This window comes from Lepisma saccharinum, chromosome 12 (assembly GCF_977018435.1).
Source record: "Lepisma saccharinum chromosome 12, izLepSacc3.1, whole genome shotgun sequence".
NCBI classification, from domain to species: domain Eukaryota; kingdom Metazoa; phylum Arthropoda; class Insecta; order Zygentoma; family Lepismatidae; genus Lepisma; species Lepisma saccharinum.
This window is the reverse complement of record NC_139240.1, coordinates 37,962,740-37,984,200: the sequence shown is the minus strand read 5'-3', so window position 1 is coordinate 37,984,200 and position 21,461 is coordinate 37,962,740. Positions and strand designations below refer to the sequence as shown.

General features: G+C 39.3%; 1 protein-coding gene across 6 annotated transcripts in view; it reads left to right on the top strand.

Annotated features, from left to right (window-relative positions):
* The first annotated feature begins 15,076 nt into the window (after positions 1-15,076).
* The window catches only part of NijC (Ninjurin C), a 64,961-nt gene continuing 58,576 nt past the window's right edge, over positions 15,077-21,461 (top strand). For 5 of the 6 annotated variants that reach the window (XM_083132107.1, XM_083132106.1, XM_083132104.1 and 2 more), the window contains exon 1: positions 15,077-15,228. In XM_083132107.1, the coding sequence (XP_082988233.1) occupies positions 15,139-15,228 (90 nt within the window). In that variant the 5' untranslated portion in view covers positions 15,077-15,138. Of the gene's footprint in view, positions 15,229-15,430; positions 15,505-21,461 lie in introns of those variants that run through there. The other variant, XM_083132113.1, reaches the window with a different exon arrangement.

The following is a 21,461-nucleotide window of genomic DNA, read 5'->3' as shown; positions in this document are numbered from 1 at the left end:
GACGTGGACACTAAATTGTGTACGCATTCAAAGTTTCTTTAATGCATGTATATACAACATATATTATTCAAATACATTACACAACTAATTCATCCATCTCACAATAAACCAACAGCAAAAATTACATAAAATGTCTCCTAAATGTGCACGCTCCCATTCCTCAAGACAATTGTTCATACATTTAAAACAAAATGAATTGGCCTCCCTGATGGCGCAGTGGTAGCGTCGCCGCCTTGTAATCAAGGGTTCCCGGGTTCGATACACGGTGGAGGCACAAGTGGATCGGATCCCACTTTAAACTGTAGGTCCAGTCCCGATTAGCCTTTCTAGTCATAAGATCAAGCCGTCTTGCCCGATTTTGCGTGGCACGAAGGAGAGAACTTTCGCAGTGTTGCTCTTCAGAGATAAGTCGCTAAATCTGACTGATTTGTAGGACCCGCTGGGGAAGTAATTCGTGAGAAAAGTAATATCTACTTCTCTGCCTATTTTGGAAAAAAATCAAACTTGGACGTCAAAAATATACTACATATCTGTTGTAAAGAAAAAATAAGTCGAAATATCAAACGAAATTCGCATCACCATAGAATCTTTCACTTCTATATTTTTATTAAAAACACGCAGGAAACTTAGTATATGAACTTTACTTGGTGATAGAATTCAATTTTTTACATTGGATTTTGCAATTTTTAGATCCACATTTTATTCAGCAGATGCTACTGGAGTTTTAGCGCTAAATATATTGTAGTTGTTAGTAACACTGGTTGTTGATGTGTCTTGCTGGAGTGGAGGAATTGGAAACAAAGCAAAGCGTTATTTCCGTGTTCGACTTTGCGGCTCTAATTGTTGTTCTTTTAGTGGAGTGGAAGGTGTCCGATAGTGTACAAACGGTAGGGTAGTGAGTGAAGATGAATCGGATTAGTGCGTTATTACATACCTCGTTTTCCACGTTACCATATGAGGATAAATTAAAAGTTAAGCATCTTGGCCGGCCCACGCCAGATTTAAACATCACTTGTACACAAAAGAGTGGTAAAGGCGAGAGGCGTCGAAAGTTCAATAGTGGCATATATTCTAAGAACAAGTGGTTATGTGGTTGTGAAGAGAAAATGGCCTTGTTCTGTTTTCCGTGTGTACTCTTCGGCGGGGAATTCCACTGGACTAAAGGGTGTGTTACAGATATTGTGCATGTGTGGAAGAAAATGAAAGCTCATGAAAAATCAACAGAACACATGAACAATGTAGTGAGTTTATCCATGTTGGGGAAAGTTAATATCGAAGCTCAACTGAGTTCGTATTACAGAGAATCCATTGCGAAGCACAATGAACACGTGGACAGAAACAGGTATGTGTTGAATTTGATAATAAATCGTATTCGTTTCTGTGGCGCTCTTGAATTGGCTTTGAGGGGTCATGATGAGAGAGAGCAATCGGAAAATAAAGGCATTTTTCGGGAGTTAATTCACTTCAGTTCCGAATTAGATAAAGATTTGAAAGATCACCTTGATAGAGCTCAGTATAGTTCCTACGCTGCTAAATACACTTCGAAAACAATACAGAACGAACTGCTTCAGTGCATGCTGGAAGTGTATCATAACGAAGTTCGTGAAGAGATTAAAGGTGCAGATTACATAGCGATTAAGTGGTAGCGTCATTGCCTTGTAATCAAGGGGTCCCGGGTTCGATACCCGGTGGAGGCACAAGTGGTTCGGATCCCACTTTAAACTGTAGGTCCAGTCCCGATTAGCCTTACTGTGCATAAAGTGGACTTAAAACACCAACTCAAACCAAATACATAGCGATTATTGCTGACGAAACCACCGATGTGTCTAACCAATTTCAATTTGTTATTGTACCGCGTTACATAGTTGGAGGAAAGCCTGTCGAAAGATTTTGGAAATTCATGAATCCAGGTGGACACGATGCAAATGCTATTTCGAAATGCATCCTTCAAGAACTTGAGTCAATTATAAGAAATAATTTACCTTTATTGATCGCACAAAGTTACGACGGAGCATCGGTAATGAGCGGGCGCATCAATGGAGTGCAAAAGCAAATAAAAGATGAGTATCCCTTTGCAAATTACATCCATTGCTATGCACACCAAATGAATTTAGTGATGTCAAAGGCAGCTTCCATCAATAGGGACGTGCGAATCTTTTTCGCTAATCTGTCTTCGATTTGTTCGTTTTTCTCCAGTTCTTCGCAGAGAACGGCAATTCTGGACGAGATCGTTCACAGGAGGTTGCCTCGGGCATGTCAGACGCGATGGAACTTTCATTCTCGCGGAGTGAACACGGTGCACGAGTACAGAGAAGACTCATTACCAGAGTTAGGATTTTTAGGTGCGCACCTTTTTTTCGTAGTGAAAGTGATACCTCTCTGGAAGGACTCAGTGTGTGAAATGTTGCCTCAACGTGAGAATGGAGCTAATTTTCCAGCACCTTTTTCCCCCTTTTTGTGTCCTTTTACTGGTGTTGTTAAATATATTTCCTCAGCAAATCATTGAATTTTTATTTTCTTTTTTCGCGACACTTTTATCTTTAAGATGTTTTCACGTTGTTAACTGAAATTGAATGTATTTAAACTGTGCTTGATTGTTGCCTATTTGAAATCAACAATGGAAAGACCGCTACTGATATGCACCAGATCGCCGTTATTTTTTTTAAGATAGAAGGAAGAAGGAAACGCAGTTTGGTCTTGGAAGCAGTGAAGCAACAATGTGTTTCTGAAGTGGTGGGTTTCACGTTTCATGTGTGCGCAGTGGACAGATATTGTTCCTTACCTGCTTTTTCACTCTGTTAGATCCTGTTAGTGCATGTACTTTACCATGCCGAAAGTGCCCAGATCCCGATTTCTCAGTCTGGCTCAAGAATTTAAGCACGAGTTCATAGAAAGTGATGGAACTGTTATTCGATGCACGGTTTGTGATACGGGAATCACATTAGATGAAAAACACCAGAGAGATCGCATCCAGCAACATATTTCCAGCTCTAAGCATCAAAAGAACAAGAATTTGCAAGGAAGTAAATCTCGGTAGCCTCTCTTACGCAATGCATTTGAGCAGTGTTCTTCCAAGAACCAAAATTTAAAGGAATTTAATGTTGACTTGTGTGCTTCTTTTACACAGGCGGGGATTCCACTCAACAAGGTGAACCATCCGGCCTTGAAAGGGTTCCTTGAAAAGTACACACGGTCGTCAGTGTCCGATGAGAGTACGTTAAGGAAAAACTATATTGAACCTGTGTATGAAGAAACTGTTCGTAAAATTAAGGTGAAAGTGTCACATTGCGATATAGGTGTCATTCTGGATGAGACGACAGACTCAAAGCAACGATATGTTTTGAACATTTTGGTTTTTCCTCTGACAGGTGAGGAAGTTAAGCCCATGTTACTAAACATGTATGAGTTGCAGAAAACCAATGCCAGTACAGTGATGCAGTCATTTATGGATTTCTGTCAAAAACTGTGGCTCGGTGGAATTGAGTTCGAAAAAGTTGTTGTTGTAGTTACTGACCAGGCTCCCTACATGCTTTCGGCATTTAACCAATTGAAGCCGTTGTTCCCTAAGTTAAAGCATGTAACCTGTTTGGCTCATGCCCTTCACAGGGTTTCTGAATCTATTAGGAACGAATACAACATTGTAAATGAGTTCATATCTGATCTGAAGAAAATACTCCTTAAGGCCCCGAGTTGCATTCTTGCCTACAGAGAAACTAACTGCCTGCCCCTGCCACATTTCCCCATCCCATCATTACTCGCCGGGGATCATGGATTGAGTGTGCTCCATTTCTGTGTGAAAATTTTGAAAAATTAAGGAGTTTGTGCTTTCCCTGGATTCAACCGACGCAGGTGCAATATCCAAGGGAAAGCAACTTCTCCTCCCAGACAAGATAGATGATTTGCAAAAAGAACTATTTTGTGTACATTCCTACAAGTACCTGTCGACAGCCATCAAAATCTTAGAAGAACAAGGCGTCGAAAAGGAAAACCAATGGGATATCTTTACTACTGTGAGGGGGCAGTTAGATGGTTTTGCCAGAGACAAACTTGAGGTTAGTCTTGACAAGAATCTGGATGTTGTGGAATTTGCCACTTCCAGAGAGTTGCATTCCGAGTGAATACTAAGTTTGCCCCACTTGTTTCTGTGGATGTAGAGAGAAGCTTCAGCTTATATAAAGATATTTTATCTCCGAAAAGAAACAAACTCACTTTTAAAAATTTAGAAATGCTCAATGTTGTAAGGTACAACAGCTTTGTGTTTTCCCCCGACTCTGGTGAATAACTGTAACACAACCTATGTGTGTGATGCGAACACAGCTTCGAGTGAATAGCTTAGACTAATAAAATAGGAGGGAAAGTTTTAATAAGTAGTATAATTATCAGCACCTTTTTTGCCCCTTTTTGGGTCTTATTTTAGCACCTTTTCCCTTCCTTTTTCCCAATGAAATGTTCCCCTAAAAATCCTAACTCTGCTCATTACCTTCATAGACACAATTCAGAACCGCGATGACATAACTCTGCAAGCCACCCTCACCCAAGCCTCATCCTACAAGCTGCTGCTGCGCGAAGCGAACTTCGTGCTTTGGTTGACTTTCTTCCATCACATTATGCCGCACGTAGAAATAATCTTCAACCAACTGCAAAGGAGGAACGTCGATTCATTAAAAGCTCGCCAGTGTTTACAAAACTTCGAAACATGCATACAGGTATTGCGGCAGCAGATTGATAATGTAATTTATTCTGTTAAACTGGAAACTGGCGGTGAAGAAAGTGCACCCAAAAGACAGAGGACAGTACATTCTGACAACAAGAGAAGAGAGAGAAGCACTGGAAGTATGCGATACCATTTTGTCCGAAATGAAAACAAGATTTCAGTTCACGACACACCTTGCGGCGGCAAATTTGTTCGATGTGCAGGAATTTGAACACCATTTAAAACACTTCCCCGATGGGTACCTAAAAGAATTGACCAAAGCGTACCCGTTCTTAGAAGACAAAAGACTAAAAAGTGAACTCCAAGTATGCTACTCCCGACCAGAATTGAGAGCGGTGTCTGGCGCCGTTCCGTTCCTTTCTCTCATCATGAACGAAGAATTATGCGATACATTTCAAGAAACCAGTAAAGTGCTCAAATTACTAATAACAATGCCAATGTCATCATCAGAAGCAGAAAGGTGCCAGATGATGAAGAGAATAAAAACATTTCTACGCAACACAATGAAAGAAGAAAGACTCGCGTCGTTGGGCATGCTCTCTTGCGAGAAAAGTTTTGTGAACAACATTGACAATTTTAACAAGAAAGTGATAGATTTATTCGCAAACAAAAAGGAACGCAGGATGGACTTCATCTATCGCTCTTGCTGACTGTCTCGCGAGGAATGCAGGCAGGCCTTTTCCTCTCTGGATCTCGGTGAGTAAAGCATTTCAGATTGTGACTATTGTTTAGAAAATTGATATTTTGTCTGCATATAAATTCTATTAAACAAAATTCCATTTAAAATTACTATCTGTCATTGATATGCTAACGGAGATTTTTTCGATTTCTCGATCATTTTGGCACTACCCATCATAGCAGGTGCGGGCCGCCACTAAAGACAAGTCTTATTTCTCTGAATGGTAAATTTATAATGCATTACAGAAAACAATGAACGATAGATCGCGAGCGAAGCGAGCAAGAACATTTTTGGATCCAATTCTTTTGTAGGCTGAAATGAATATTGATGAACGTACGGCGCATGTCCTCCCCTTCCCAGACAAGTTCTGGAGCGGGGGGGGGGGGGAGGGCAAGAGGGACCCCCCTTACCATTGCCCTCCCCTCCTGAATAATTTCACGGGACGTCAATGCATTCTCTCTTTTACAACTTTGTGCTCCCAGATGCTGTAGTGGTAACATCGTCGCCTTATGATCAAGGGGTTCCGGGTTCGATACCCGGTGGAGGTACATGGCACAGTAGTTCGGATCCCACTTTAAACTGTAGGTCCAGTCTCGATTAGCCTTTCTGTGCGTAAAGTGGACTTATAACCCAAATCAATCAAGGAATTTTACAACTTAACTTATTTTCATTTAGATCGTTCGACGCCCAGGACCGACTCCCACCTCCCCCTAGCTACGGTTCTGAACTTGATAAGATTAAGAAAAGCAGGTATTGCGAGCGATGCAAGGAATAAAATTTTACGAAAAAGTATTTTTATTTGCATAAATTTGAAGTTGTGAGCGGTAATTGCCTCCTGCAGGCACACTTGGCCGTAAATGTTTGCCCCCTTGCCTCCCCCTATAACTCATTTCCTGCCCCCCTGTGGTTGCGCCACTGGATATTTGAAATGAAGTAATTAAAACTTGAGAGTATTCTCTTCATTTTTCTGTGGTAAAACTAACTATCTGGCATAACTCGGTTGAGAAACAATAACTGAAATTGTAGGTATACATTAAGTCACAGTGCGATTTAAGCTTTTTGCTGTAAGGGAGATGCTCACTCAATGGGTTATACGTGATTTCATTTTTGGAGGTACGTAGGTTTTTTGGGTATGCAATTTTGTATGTTACCAGCGGAGGCAAATAGTGGTTCGGATTGCACTTTAAACTGTAGGTCCAGTCCCGATTAGCCTTGCGGTTCCAAGTACTTTTGGTTCTAACCTGGATCATTAAATCTTGTATCATTTACTCGTAATTTAAGGACATATGGTATATTTGCATTCTAAGAACACCCAAATAAAATCATACATAAAAAGAGCTAATGAATTAGTAACACTGAAAACTTGGCCAAATTTCTATTGTCAAGTTCAAACTTAAGCCCCCTGCACACGGGGACAGTAGTGGCGGCCAGTAGTACTAGCCAGTAATGGCCGCTACTAATTGTCCCTCTACTGTCCCCGTGTGCAGGGGTACTTCCGCTTCAACGTCCAGTAGGCTACTGGCGGCCACCAAACTCAAACATGTTTGAGTTTAGTGGATGCCAGAGGGCCAGTAACAGGGTCACGTGACTTAGTGGCAGCCATTATTGGACGTGTCTTTAAAGGTACTGGCCGCCAGTAGAGCGCTAGACTCTGTTGAGGGAAGAACTACTTTTGTGATTACTTTCGTATTTACTTTACGTATTAAGTTTCGTTGCGAAATTTCGCACCGGAAATGTGTTCAAAATCTGAAGAAGCGAAGACAAAACCAACTGCTAGTGTAAAATGTAGTGCGGACAATATCGGTACATTTTTAGAAACTTACATAAACTATGAACTACTATGGAACGTTCGTCATTCTGATTATGCCAACAAGGCAAAGCGGGAGAGTTCAATGATAAAGTTAAAGGGTGAATTAATAGGAGTAGGGGTCGCAGTTCCCGACTTGGGTTTCTTGAGAGCCCGTATAAAGGCTATAAAGGCCACGTACAGAGGTGAACTCCTGAAAGTGAATGAATCAAAAGCAAGTGGAGCGGGCACTGACGACGTCTACGTACCGAAACTACCATGGTTCACTGCAGCCGACAGTTTCTTGAGAGATGTAGTCATCACGAGGAAGTCAACATCGAATTTGGTAAGTTTGATTTTTTAATCCTTAAGTAAGAGTATGTTAGGTCAAAACTGTGTGCCAAGGTAAATAGGTATTCAATTAATTGTCACCTGTTTAGAGGTTACGTCATATAATTTCTTAGTTGCCAAAATAGAAAGAGAATCAACAAGCATATTTGTAAACATAAGGAGAAAAAGGATAATAACAACTATTTAAAAACAAACAATCAGCTGAATATGTAATTTAATAAGATACTAGACTATATCAAAAGATTACGGACCCATTGTGTTTTAAAACATTTTGCAATCTTGTTAGTGTTATCAACTATTAACATTTTAAACTAATTTTGTGATATACTGACCAATAACACTAGTAAGATATTAAGAACATTCGATTTTTACAGAGTTCGTCAATAACAATGCAGGGCCTAAGTACGTTTGCTGTGCCACTGATTACATGCCAATAGCCTTCATCTGCCAAGACACTCGTCCTTCTCCGCTGAAGTACTCAGCCAGTTTCTTCCTTGTTTCCGAAGCTCTTTTCGAATATGTGTTTGTCGAGCGAGCTCCTCTCAATGACGGTAGTTCTGTCCCAGTGGAACGCCACTGGCCGGGGTGAAAAACTTCTGTGCCAATGTCTTCATGGTCAACCCATCCTCTTTCAAAGTACGTTGCTGGTGACGTTGTTCGCAACCAGTTGTGGAGAGTACATGTACATTGTACAATCAGATCTACAGTTTCTAAATCAACGTCGATATCTTTTCCAAAGATTCTAAATCTTGCTGCCATTATACCAAACGCGTTTTCCACCACTCTGCGTGCACGCGATAAACGATAGTTGAATATTCGTTCCAATAATGTCAAATTTCTTTTCGAAAAGGGCTTCATTAAGTTCGGTGACAAAGGGAACGCGTCATCCCCCAAAATAAAGTAGTCATTAGGAAAATTTAGCTTACTATTGTCTATAGCTGATTTAAGCGAGGACAACCGGAATACACTTGCGTCATTGGCTCTTCCATTGGTTCCCACATCTATGTATATAAATTTACAATCAGCAACTACCAATGCCAAAAGTATAACGCTGTAACCTCCTTTGTAGTTGTAAAACTCAGAGCAACTCCCAGGCGGACGTTTTATGGCCACATGCTTTCCGTCAATAGCACCACAACAAAGAGGAAAATGCCATTTTGTTTCAAAATTTTGTTGTATTTCCACCCATTCCTCCGATGTTTGCGGAACCTAAAAAAGAAATATTAGTTACAAACTAAAATTTGCAAGTGCGTACAAACACATTTACACAAACATAGAGAGTTGTGAGTTCGGTAAATTATTGGTTATCTTTTAATTTCAGGTTACACCAGCTACCAGCGCTAAAGATGATGGGAAGGATGAAGAAATTGGCGAATCTGAAAATCAAACTGTTGACAGTGAACAGAATGTCGACAAATCGATTGAAGAGGACTCATCACAACCCCCAGTTGTGCCTACTTTTCACACACATAATACCAAAAAACGGCGTGTAAGCAACTTATCTAAAGTTGAGGGTGCTATTGCAAAATTACAAAAAATAACTGAGAGTCGCCCGTCAACTTCAAACAAAGTCCAGCCCGACGAGGTTGACGTATTTGGAAAATATGTTGCAGCTCAGTTGAGGGACCTTCCCATGAGGAACCGACTTACTTGCCAAGACAAAATTCAATCTATGCTAACAAAAGAGAGATTGCAATTATTGGAATCCCCACGACCTTCACCTTCTGATGACGACGATAGTATTCAAAACGAATTTATAGCTGAAGGAGATTTTGTTTACAGACATTCACATTGAAATGACATTACCTGACAAACAAATTTTGTTCTGTGTACTTTACAAATCATTACAATTAATATTACATTTCATAATAAATTGTACTAACGAAAATTGATATTTTTTTTGAATCACCTCTTTTATGGTTAGCATAGTTGTTGGGAGTGACAACCCCTAAAAGATATGCACATTTCTGCACTTATTTACTTTCAACTCACCAGTCTTACTAAGAATTTGCTACGCTTTTTACAAATGTTTATTAAATGATACAAAAGACAGGCCCAGTCTTGATTTTTCTACTACCCTATACTATAAATTAACAAGTTAGCAAGCAATCATTGTTAGATCATATATTCTTGTAATGCTGTCGTTATTGCTGTAAGTACTTGTGGCATAAAACTAGAAATCAGAGGCGTGGCGTGCATGTAGCCGCTGTTACCGCAGGTAACACCAAAATATAAAGAATTGAAGAACCCGTCTTAAAATATTATTACGTACATAAACTGATAATATTGTCGTAAAGTAAACATTGCAGACTGACATTTTTTCTGACACCGGCAAAAGCGAAGAGGAGGACTGATCCGGTACCCTCCTCAGGCAACATGAGGAAAGGGCCCTGAGCACACCCAAGGAAGACTTCGCGTTGCGGCAAAGACTGACCGCGGGCGAAGGAGGAGGGTTTATGGTATGCCTGTTTAGCCGGCGCAGTTGCCGGTGACCCTTACCGGAAACATACCAGTGTTGCCATATTCAATTGACAGAAAAGAGCTAAGTCGCCTAATCGGGTCTATCTTACTCTGAAGGTGTCCAGTCACACTGGGGAACGATGGCGCAGTGGTAGCGTCGCCGCCTTATAATCAAGGGATTCCGGGTTCGATACCCGGTGGAGGCACAAGTGGTTCGGATCCAACTTTAAACTGTCCCGATTAGCATTACTGTTCATGAAGTGGACTTAAATCGCCAAATCAAAATTTTAAAAAATCAAATCACACTGGGGCAAAAAAAAAACTACCAAGTGATATTTTGTATTTACACTAAATATCAGCGATTATGAAAGTCCTCTTTGTCCTTCTTCGACATCATGGGCGAGAAGGAGAGGAGAGGGATGGGTATGGTCAAGGGGTCCGCTGTCCTTCTAAAAATGTCAACCTAAAATTCTATATTTCACACATATAATATTATTTCGGTTACAGGAATTTGTGATAATTTTTGATAATACTGATTGAGATTGACATACGTTGTCGCAGGAATGCAATAATTTCGGATTGAAGCAATGTTTTTGAGGTGGTAGAACTGTTTTTGGGTGAAAACAATACTTACAAGCATAATTTCCCGATTGTTATCTTAGCACGCTCTGAAGTGTCAGGTGTCGCAGGTTCGAATCCTCAGCAAGAAATGGTTATTTCAATGTTCGTTGTTATTATTTTACTTACATAATTATAAAAATTAATAATTACATACACAAAGAAATAATAATTTTATTTCAATAATTCACCATGCATCCTCATCGTCACGATTATCCTGTAAAGCGAAAGCCTTAAAGGTAGCAAAGGACGTAAAATATACGAAATAGTAGTGGTGTCAGAAATGAGATTTCAGTGGATTTAGCGAAACATGGGAGTGGTGGTAGTTAGGAAACAGATGAAGACTACATCTACTCTACATACGTCTTATTTGAAACGAAAAGTTTCGCGATTTGGGCAAATCTGGTTTCAAAAGAACTAAGATGGCAACATTAGTAGAACTGGACTTCTTGCAGGTTCTGAAGGAAATATTGGGGAAGGGCCGATGCTGAGAGGGGAGGGGGCAAGGAGGGTGCTTCACGTGTTACAAAAGTAAACAACGGTTTGTGGGAGGGACTGTGCAGTGGGAGTTTTGTGACTGGTGTCTTTCGTCTTTATGTTGTTTTCGGGCATTGTCAATTAATTAATGAAGCTTGCTCCGAGTTCCGAGTGGCGGGTTCATCCTATCTGGACAGTGTGTGTAATCGTGCGATAGAAGATATTTTGAAGCAATCTTTCGGTTCGTTATTTTGCAGAAAAAATCGAAATTGTGGCGAAAGGGAGGCCAAAGCCTATTTTGAACGATTTAAAACCAAGTCGTCTGCAGGATATGACCGACATTTCAATGTTTCGTGGTATAACGACTATCCGTGGTTTTGTGGTTGTGTGCAGTTGTCGAAACTCTTTTGTTAGGCATGTACTCTATTTTCGGGTGAAAAAAAAAAACGTGTCGAATTCAGATGTGGATAACGTGGACCATGACCATGACGCACCCAAAAATTCAAATTCAAATGAAAAACTTCTCTTTATGACAGCATCATAGAAGTTTTTTTGATTTGATTTGATTGATTTTGCTTCGCTTGTGCCACTTTTGGCTAATTTGCGAAGATGGGAATGAGTGATGATATGATTAAATTGATGAATAGACATCACAAACGCCCATGCCCAAGCTAGGTTTCGAACCCGGGATCCCAGCATCATATAACTATTTTCAAAGTCGGATTGATCTGCTCTATAAGTAGCCTTCGATGTTTCTGTAAGTATCAAATTACGTATTATTGTGTCAACAACCAATGTTTGCGATTTCACTTTAGTCCTTATGTCAACATTTTTTCCCCTGATTAATAACTTTACCAAAATCTAGTATTGAATTGCATACGTACCAGATTAATATTATATGAACTACTTGGAAGGCATTGGGGGGGGGGGCATGAGGTGGGGAGGCGCCCAAGTCTCCCTTAAATGTCCTACTGATAACCGGTAACACTTTTAAAAATCCACGCCACGCCACTGCTAGAAATGGTGTTGGCTGGTATTCGAAACATGATTGCTAGAGTTTGGTAACTGTCACCAGTAGCTAAAAATCGTAAGGCAACCTCTAGTTTTGGACGGGCAGGAACTGCGTTTCTCATTAGCGTATCTGTTTTTGATATTTTATGTTCAATTAAATTACACAGTTCGTTAAATTGCCCCACACTCATTCTCATAATTCTCTTGTATTCCAGAGGATCCTCCTCGGCAAGTTCCCGCAGTATTGTAGCCAAAGCTCCCAGCTGATCTCTACGACACACCCAGTCTTTAACCCAGCACGCCCTCTTTTTGGTTACTATTTCTTGAAGCTCTTCACTTAAACAATGTACAATATCACTTACAGCCCCTTAAGGGTGCAAAATGGCCTTTAGTGCCGACGCACCCAAACAAATTTTAAATCAATCAATCACTTACAGTCTCATCAACAGCTTCCTCGAACTCTTCCTCAACCTCCTCCATGTTCTCACACATCCTCTGACTGTTGCACTCACCACGTCCACACAAAAAAACTGGCTACTGGCTGCCACTAATGGAAGCCATTACTGTCCTCGTGTGTAAGCCTACTGTCCGGCCATTTCACTGGCTGACACTTCTAGCCGGCAGTACTGGCGGCCAGTACTGTCCCCGTGTGCAGGGGGCTTTACATACATACAAGTTTCTTCTGAACACTTTGATATGTGTAAAATATCAGCATTATACCATGAAAACAAATGAAGAAAACAGGTTGCTGTTGTCTGAGCTCGGTGAGGTTGTCAGTTGCAGAATGGAGTCCTTTAATCCACAAGGTTGCATACTTTTCGGCAGGGACATCTGAGATGACTGGACCGTTAATGGACACGAATTATTTTTCAATTGAATTTGTTACATAGTTAAGAGGTATACTATATGCTTTCAGTTCCATTTTCTTTGAGGGGTATAAAAACATCCCTGGCATGGTTAAAAAGATTTTTTTCCGGGAATAAATTATTTTGTGGGGAAATCCCCGGCATTACCACCCTCTCTTCCGTTAATTCGCACACTGCATAAAAGGGCGTGATGAAGTTGTTGGCCCCGGACATCACACATCTGGGCTTAAATGCAGTTATTTCTTCGAGCTACCTTTCAATAGTGTGTTATTGAACACCAGTGACGTGTACTGAGGAGTAGCTAGTCTAGCAGAGATAGATCAATCAATCTCACATCTCGAATTATATTCAAATCACAATATTTATTGTCTTGTTAAAGCCACAGTTCATATGCAACACTCTCTTTTCCACGCGCGATCCGCGGGCAAAGCTGGCTGGATACCCTAGCTCGCTCTTCCTCCGCCTGACCAGTTTGCAGGTAGAAACGGCCGCCAGAAGGAAAAAGGAAGATTTATACCTCTACCTCCCTTGCCCCCCCCCCCACTGCAATGGTTGATAGCCCAGGCTTTCGGGTCCCCCAGTCTATCTCCTATAGGACAGATAGGGGATTGGTTTCTCATAGATTTCTTTGTAAATCCTCTAAAGAACTCAGGGTAAAATTTTCTGCAGTACTTATGTTCTCTGTATTTACACAACCTTTTACACGTTGTACAATATGTACGTATGTATAATATAGGATGTAGTTTTATTGTTTATGAAATGGGAACGTGTAATGTGCAGACAATAATGTTATGCTTTCTTTCTTTTTTCTTTTTCAAATATGGAATATATAATGAATAAATTACAAATATGTGCTCAGGCTCTCTCTCACTTTGGTTTTAGTAGTGTTTTATTTAAATATACTAATCTCTTGTCCTCTAACAGTCATAAATACGAATGTATTTATTTGGGCAAGAGAACGCGTGTTCATATTGTTGTTGGTTTGGTTTACTTTACTTCGCTTTTCTGCCACATTTGGTTATCGCGAAAATAAGGATGAGTGATGATATGATGAAATTGATGAAGGGACCTCATATGAACAATCCAGGCCAGGATTCGAACCCGTGATGAGTGCGCATTCTTGTCCTATGTGTAGCAGTGAGTAATGATATAATTTGGAATGAAAATTGTATCTCAGAACTCAAAAAGTCAAATGAATATCATTGAAGAAACTACAAAAAAGAGTGTTGTGTTTTGTTACCTGTTTTGTTTCTGTGAACAAAGTGTACTTAAAACACCAAATCAACCAACCGTGGGCGAGTGGTTATCACAGCGTGCTACGACACCAGGAGTTCCGGGTTCGAACCTCGACCTGGGCATGGGTGTTCTTTGTGTTTGTCCTTTCATTAATTTTATCGCATCATCTTCGCAATTAACCAACTGTGACAAAAAAGCGACGCTAAGTAACAAAAATGAAATGAAATCAGATTGATTGCTCGATTTGGTTTATTTTACTTCGCTTTTCCGCCACTTTTGGTACGATAAAATTGATGAAGGGACACACACAAAGAATACCCATGGCCAAGCCGTGATTCGAACCCAGGATCTCTGGCTTAGAGTCAAATCAAATCGTTTTTTATTTTCGAATGTGGGTGGGGGTTACGTGTACTTTTTTGTAGTACTCATTCATAATTTTGCAACCTTTTCCTGTTATTGACATTCTTCTTTTTTAGGAATACTGGGCCCTAAAGGGGGGAGGGGTGTGACCCACGCCAACCCCCCCCCCCTTAAGCACGCCACTGACTGCTACCCCAAGTGTCGACGTCACCGCACGTCACTGTTGGACACCATGCAAGATACTAGTCGGCCGCTCGTGGACTTAACCAATAATTCTTAAATGTAACATGGCCTTGTGCTAGTAATGAAAGTATATAGGCCAAAAATATGATTCCATCACTTTTGAAATAAATAGCGCAACAAACCTGTCAATATTACACGTTGCTATGCAGGAGGGGTGTAGAAAAGAAGCGCAATAATCCCACGCACAATACAATTGGCAACATCGATCCGTTTTTCCGTCAACTTTTCGTCGTTGCCCAACATGCAATTGTAGCTTATTTCATTCGCAACCAGCATATGTATAACATCAAGCCGATTGAAGCGACAGGTTTTCGATTCCGCTCGTAGGTGGCAGCACATGGCACGGGTGGCACCCATTGAGGTGGAATCTTCTGAAGATGTTCATCCGTCAAGGAAAGAGTTAAAACGAAGAAAGAGAGAAGCACAAGTGAGTGGCTTGCTTAAATTTCCGTTATATTAACAGAACAGGAGCTTCCTTTCTTTTAATTTTGAAAAGAACGAGTGTTGTCTTTTTAAAGATTAAGGTCAATAACTGTGTGGGCAAACTTCACGTGTCATTGTCTTCTTAATAACAGCGTATGCGTTGCTTTGCATGCATATTACAGAAAGATAATATGCTAATCAACTTGAATGTTCAGTGCAACAAGTTTGAATATTCGCAGGTTGAACTTATTCGTCGATGGTGTAAAAATCAAAGTCATTGGTTAGTTAACACTCAAATTCAGAAAATAAAAGTGAGTTCAAATAGTCCCACACTCGTATGTCATCACCAGTATACTTTATTCAGGATATATATACAGTGGGATCCATGAGTATTAACGTGCAAATTGTCCATGACCATTTTCATTAATTTTCTCTTACATCTTGTGTGTTTTTAAGCGATGAATTTTTATGTATGCTGGTGCAGAAGTTGTCAACAGCTTGTTTTGAGTTTTCTTATAATTCTTGAAGCTCTTATTGGGTCAAATAAAGTGCACGAACATGGTGATGGATAATTTGCACGGTAATACTCATGGATCCCACTGTACAACGCTAAGGAAATTGAGAAACAACATTCTAGAGAGATAAGGACCGATAGTTGTATTGTAGTAGTTGGTTTCGAACATTCGATCGAATAAACTAAACATGGTAGTTCAGCCCGAAGAATAATTATCTTACATAACATACAGTTTTACTTGCAAAGAACCTACATTTTAGAAGCAAACGTAGTTTAATATTATGCACTGTATTTTGTTTTATTATTACTTGCACATCTAATAGTATGAACCATATATTTTTCCAACCTTTTTCTATTTGCTCTGCGAAGTCGAAGAGGGATTGGAGCCTAGGACCTTTATGTTGTTAACCCAGTAGATTGTAGATATATGCATTACAAATTGCACGACCCTAAAATCTCTCTCACTCAATGCTACACACAGTAAATTGCATATATACACAGAGTGTCATGAAGTTCAAGCAACAACAGCCTTTTGGTTAAGGCTTGAGTATATTCAATAGGTCTAAAATAGGGTTCAAATTTTAGTAGAGCGAAGATAGTAAAATTTAAATACCTGTAATATTAATTATGACTATTGATTAAGGCAGTGCTCGAAGTGAGGGGGTGCGAGGGATGGTATCCCCGCCAGCCAGCAAAATTTTCACAAAACACCCCCAGCTGTCTCATTGGCGCTATATTAAACCAAAGGAACATCAACCCAACTAACTCCAAGACTAGACCAAACATCTCCAAGCTAACATTTTCCACCTTAAGCAGCTCCGAATTAATATTTTTAATATTTCACTACATATGTGTTTATATGTATCAACGTGTACTAATTATGTTTATAATTATGTACATTTAGATTTTGATTTTCAAATATTTCAAATTATATCTGTGCATTTCATTTTACAGTTCATTTTTAGCATAATGAACGCCGATATAGTTATTCTGAAGTTATGAATACGTGCAGAATGTAAGACTCATGCATCATGCCTCTGGACCATCTCTTTATTTATAAATAATAATAATAAATAAATAAAAGTAAAGTGTTCCCCTGTGCTGTGCACCGCGCCATTAAGACGTATAGGGCGTGTGGAGTTAGGGCTCCACAATTTCTTGATCACGGCCGAAGGTGGGAGTGATGTGACCAGAACACGCCCTTGGCCGCCTGGTACCCACTTTATACGACGCTGGGTGGGCGCCGGAGGCGCTTGAACAGGTGGAAAAAAATCCCGTTTCTCCCTCACCGGGATCGAACCCGGGTCTATCGCATGGTAGTCAGACGATATAAGAACTTTTTATTTTAGAGGAATACCCCTATGCGGTAGTATCCCCCGTCATTCACCATTTTCTCAACTTTCACACATATCAATTTTCACTATATTTTCGGTTTTTCTCATTTCGGACAAACACAAACCCGCGACCCCTGGCTTCGTAGCGCGCTGCGCTGACCACTCCGCCACGGAGGCATTTTTTTTTTTTTTTGCGGGGCGGCTCTTTATTTATTTATTTATTTCTAAAAACGATTTAAAATATTATAGTGTTTTGATCAAAGGTTAATGCGATTATTCAATTAATGCAAAAGGTTTATTAAAGTAATGGATGGAGTTTGGACCGTTTATATGTCCCTTATATACGGCCATGACTCCACCATAGGCGAGGAACAGGGTGGTCAATCACATATTAAGTCCTTAACTCGATTGACTCTGGCCTTGAAAGGCAACAATCAATTTGAAGTGATTTGTGGATATACGAGTAAATGCAGTCTGAAATGTTCTTGCAAGTATAAGTTTAATACGATATAGCCTATATATTTTGGCCGAGTCTGCTGCCACGCACGTGTCAGCAGTAAGAATAAGCGTCAAATTTGCTGCTGCCACGTAATTCGTCTGCTAAGATGATGTTACAAATCTTAAGAACAGATTAAAACGAGAGAAATGCAAGTTTATGATTACTGGGAATGAATGTACAGGTAATTTAGAACCTTTATCTTTAGAAAACATTTAGCGATATTATTTTAATGCTAACAGAACTTAACCTAACTACGAGAGCATTTAGGTTTATTATTAGAAGAATGCTGAGGGACCTAATCTTAAAACATTTTTGTGAAAGTAATCGCTACAACTTCACAGTATGTGTTACAGACGTATTTGCATACATAGCATGATGAAATCACGATAAAACAAAGACCGGGTCTACTGCCACGCGCATCTTTTTTGAGGTTCCAGCAGAAAAAGAACGTGGCAGCAGACACTGCCATATATTTTATAATTTCTCCGTCTGTCTGTCTGTTTCAAAGGAAATTTTATTTAATTACTTCTTGTCAGGGACGTATCTAGAAATATATTTGGGGGTTGAGTCCAAACCAAGTGTCTCAGAAATTATAATAATATAAATGTTTAAATTAATACCTATTCATAATATGTTATATGTAAATTAATTAATATTGTATTGTTATTATTACGCATATGAATAGGTAAAAATACGGCATAAAAACGGAAATACGAGCAGCATGTATTCATTATTAGCTTACGTGAGTTAAGATCGTCAAAATTTGTATAAAACAACTGTCCCGGCAAGAAAATGAATGTCACAAAAATAAAGAACACAAAGGATATTATCGAAACGTAAAGTTCCTGATTAATATTTTATGCATATTATTAATTATTATAATTAGTAGTGTGTATAAATGTTACATGGTACTGTCATCCAAAGCCGTGTGATCCCGATCTAACTAACCCTTGCCTTGGTGTAAATTCGGCGGACATAAATAACCCTCGATTACGACAAATACTAAACAAGTGTATTTTCATTATTTGATTTTAGTACTTGGTATTTCTTTCTGGAGGGATCCGGACTCCCCCTAAATACGTCCTTGGGTGATATCCAATGACCTACTTATAGTCTGGTGAGTTAAGGAGTTAAGGAGAATCGGGTGGATATAATATGGATGATTGGAGTCGCATTCTGATAGGTCAGAGATAAGAGTCAAATGCGGTTTGTTTGTCTGCGTGTGTGTGAGGTCGAAGTAGGTAATGAGGACAATGCTTTCTTGCTTATTGGAAGGGGCGAAACTAATTTTTCCAATGTGGGATGAATGGGGCATGAAAGCGGCGCAGGCCAGTTTGGAAGTGTGGAGTTTTGACACTTTTACATCATGAAAACGCTAAAGAAAGATGGGTAGTAGGTTAGGTACGTTAAATTTTTGTACGATAAATTTCAACCGATGAAGTTTTCAGGCAACTACGGGGAAGGAGTGTACGTACATTATTTCCTATGTAATCCAACTCTCCAGCTCATTCTCTAGCAAATTTCTTGTTATTAACACTCTCACATATGCTGCCTCTATGTTTCTGCATTTAATATTTATATATATATATATGTTATGACACGTACATATATAATACTCCTAAAATTACACTACGGGGATTTCAAGATTTTTGCCCCCTCTAATCAAAGGGTCTGCGCACGCCTATGAACAAACTGTAATTCTTCCTGTGTGTTTAGAGAGCATTAACTAGGAAATAACTACAGGAAATGTATGGGCAATTGGGTAATAAAACTCCACCATATTGCTTTTCCAAAGTCAATGAACAGTGCACGTGTCCACTATCCTGCATGAAAGCTCTTCCGCCAGCTTTCGTTGTCTGTGATAGTTTCATCGAAAGCATTGTTTAAAGAAACAAAGATGTTTACTGTTTGTTGTCGGAAAGAAAGCGTTCACTGCCTTTTCAAGGTTCCAGTTTATAATCGCCTCTGTTAGTTAAGGGGCGGTCTCTTTTCATAGTCTCTGACTTCAAGGGCGTATTTAGCAGGGGCCCAGACCCCCCGAAAGACTAAAAAATTACTAATTGTATAATAATCGATGGTTATTAATTTCCTCTGATCTTTTAGAAAGGCAAATATATTGTGATCATACGGTTTTAAAGGATAGTACCAAATATTTATGCTTGCAGACTACTATTTATGATAATTTATTAATCAGGAACTTTACTTTTCGCCAAATGGATCCTTTCAATAAATATTCAATTCATCTATTTGCCAATTTCTTTACCAGAGCACTTGCTTTTAGGCAAATTGTGCCGATCTTAACACGCTGTTATGGTCTTTTTACCTATTCCTGTAATAATTACAATATAATATTTGAAAAATATGTAATTTAATGAGAATTTAATTAATTTAATATAATTATAATATAATTAATTTAAATTAAACAATATTATTATTATTCCTGAGACTCTTGGTTTGGACCCGCCCCCGAAATATATTTCTATATACGTACCTGTCTGGCCTGTCGCCTTGTAATAAGAGTCCTGGGTTCAATGAAGCCATGATTGCTCTATCTTAGTATAAAATGCTACATACATGCAAAAATACATACTTTGACAAACTTTTTGGGCTCTTTACATTATCCTACGCTGTTTTATGCTGTAGAGGAGACTGCTCTTTGGCTTTTTTCTTGGGAATGAATGATTGTTTTGAATTTTAGCACGGATTTATATGTATGTGGAGGCACAGGGCTCGCCTAAGTGCTCGACTTTCAGACTCATCACCAAAGTCCCCTGTTTCGAGTTCCGGCCTGAGAATTGGCTCTTTGTGAGTGTCCTTTCGTCAATGCCATCTACTCATCACTCATCCTCAGAGTGGCGGTCAGTCAAAATGAGAAGAAAAGCGACGCTAAGTAGCAAAAATACAAGTTATCATAATCATGAGCTCCCCGCACCCATTATACAGGGTGTCCAAAAAGTCACGCAACCGAGACTTTAAACGTACGTAACTCTTGTATAAAATAAAATAAAAAAGCGATAGAGACATGGAACTTAACTGACGCTAGGTATTCACTTTGTCTATGTGGATATTTTTTAAACATTAAACAAGAAAATCACGCTCTACATGAACGTTCAGCATGCGGAAAAATTTACTAAGGTGTAAATCAGTTTTTGTACGAAGTAAAAACGAACATGGGTAAAAGACAGCCGTGTTGTCGCTTACAAATTTTTCGATGTGTATCGATTTTGTCTGTGGGTATTTATCGAATTGAATAAAGAACTACATTTTTTGTACGCATCTTATACGTTACAGACAATTTATGTGGTTAATTCTGACATATTCATAAAAATTACGTTTTTTTAGTTAGGAGATGTACTGGCAACATTGTTCGTTTCAGAGGGCAGTACTAAGTGTACCCGACATCTGGCTATGTTATTCAATCACAATACCTAGATGAAAGAAAACGGTTGAAGTTTATCGTAAAAAAAATATATGTAGTTTAGTTTTTCATTGGAGAGATTATCCAAAAAGGTTATAAACGACATAAAATAACCGCAATAGAAAACACTCACCAACACACACTCACACACATGTATAGTACATACGTACATACAATGTAGGTATATGTGCGTGTATAATACTTGATCTACAACCTCTTTTATACACGTATCGACAAATCTGGAATGGACTGGGAATTTCCTGTCAGCGGGAATCAGTTCCGATACTCTTTCGTCAACCCTCATTGGGTTTAGTTTAGACTCAATTAACGACTTGCTTCCAAGAAAGATGTAGGAGATATTTTGTTTTAGTAACTTTGTAAAGATTTACTATGATCTGGCAACTATGACCAGGCAGTAGTCTGTTTTCTTGATACTGCAAGATTCTGTGACACACATACAGATGTATATGTC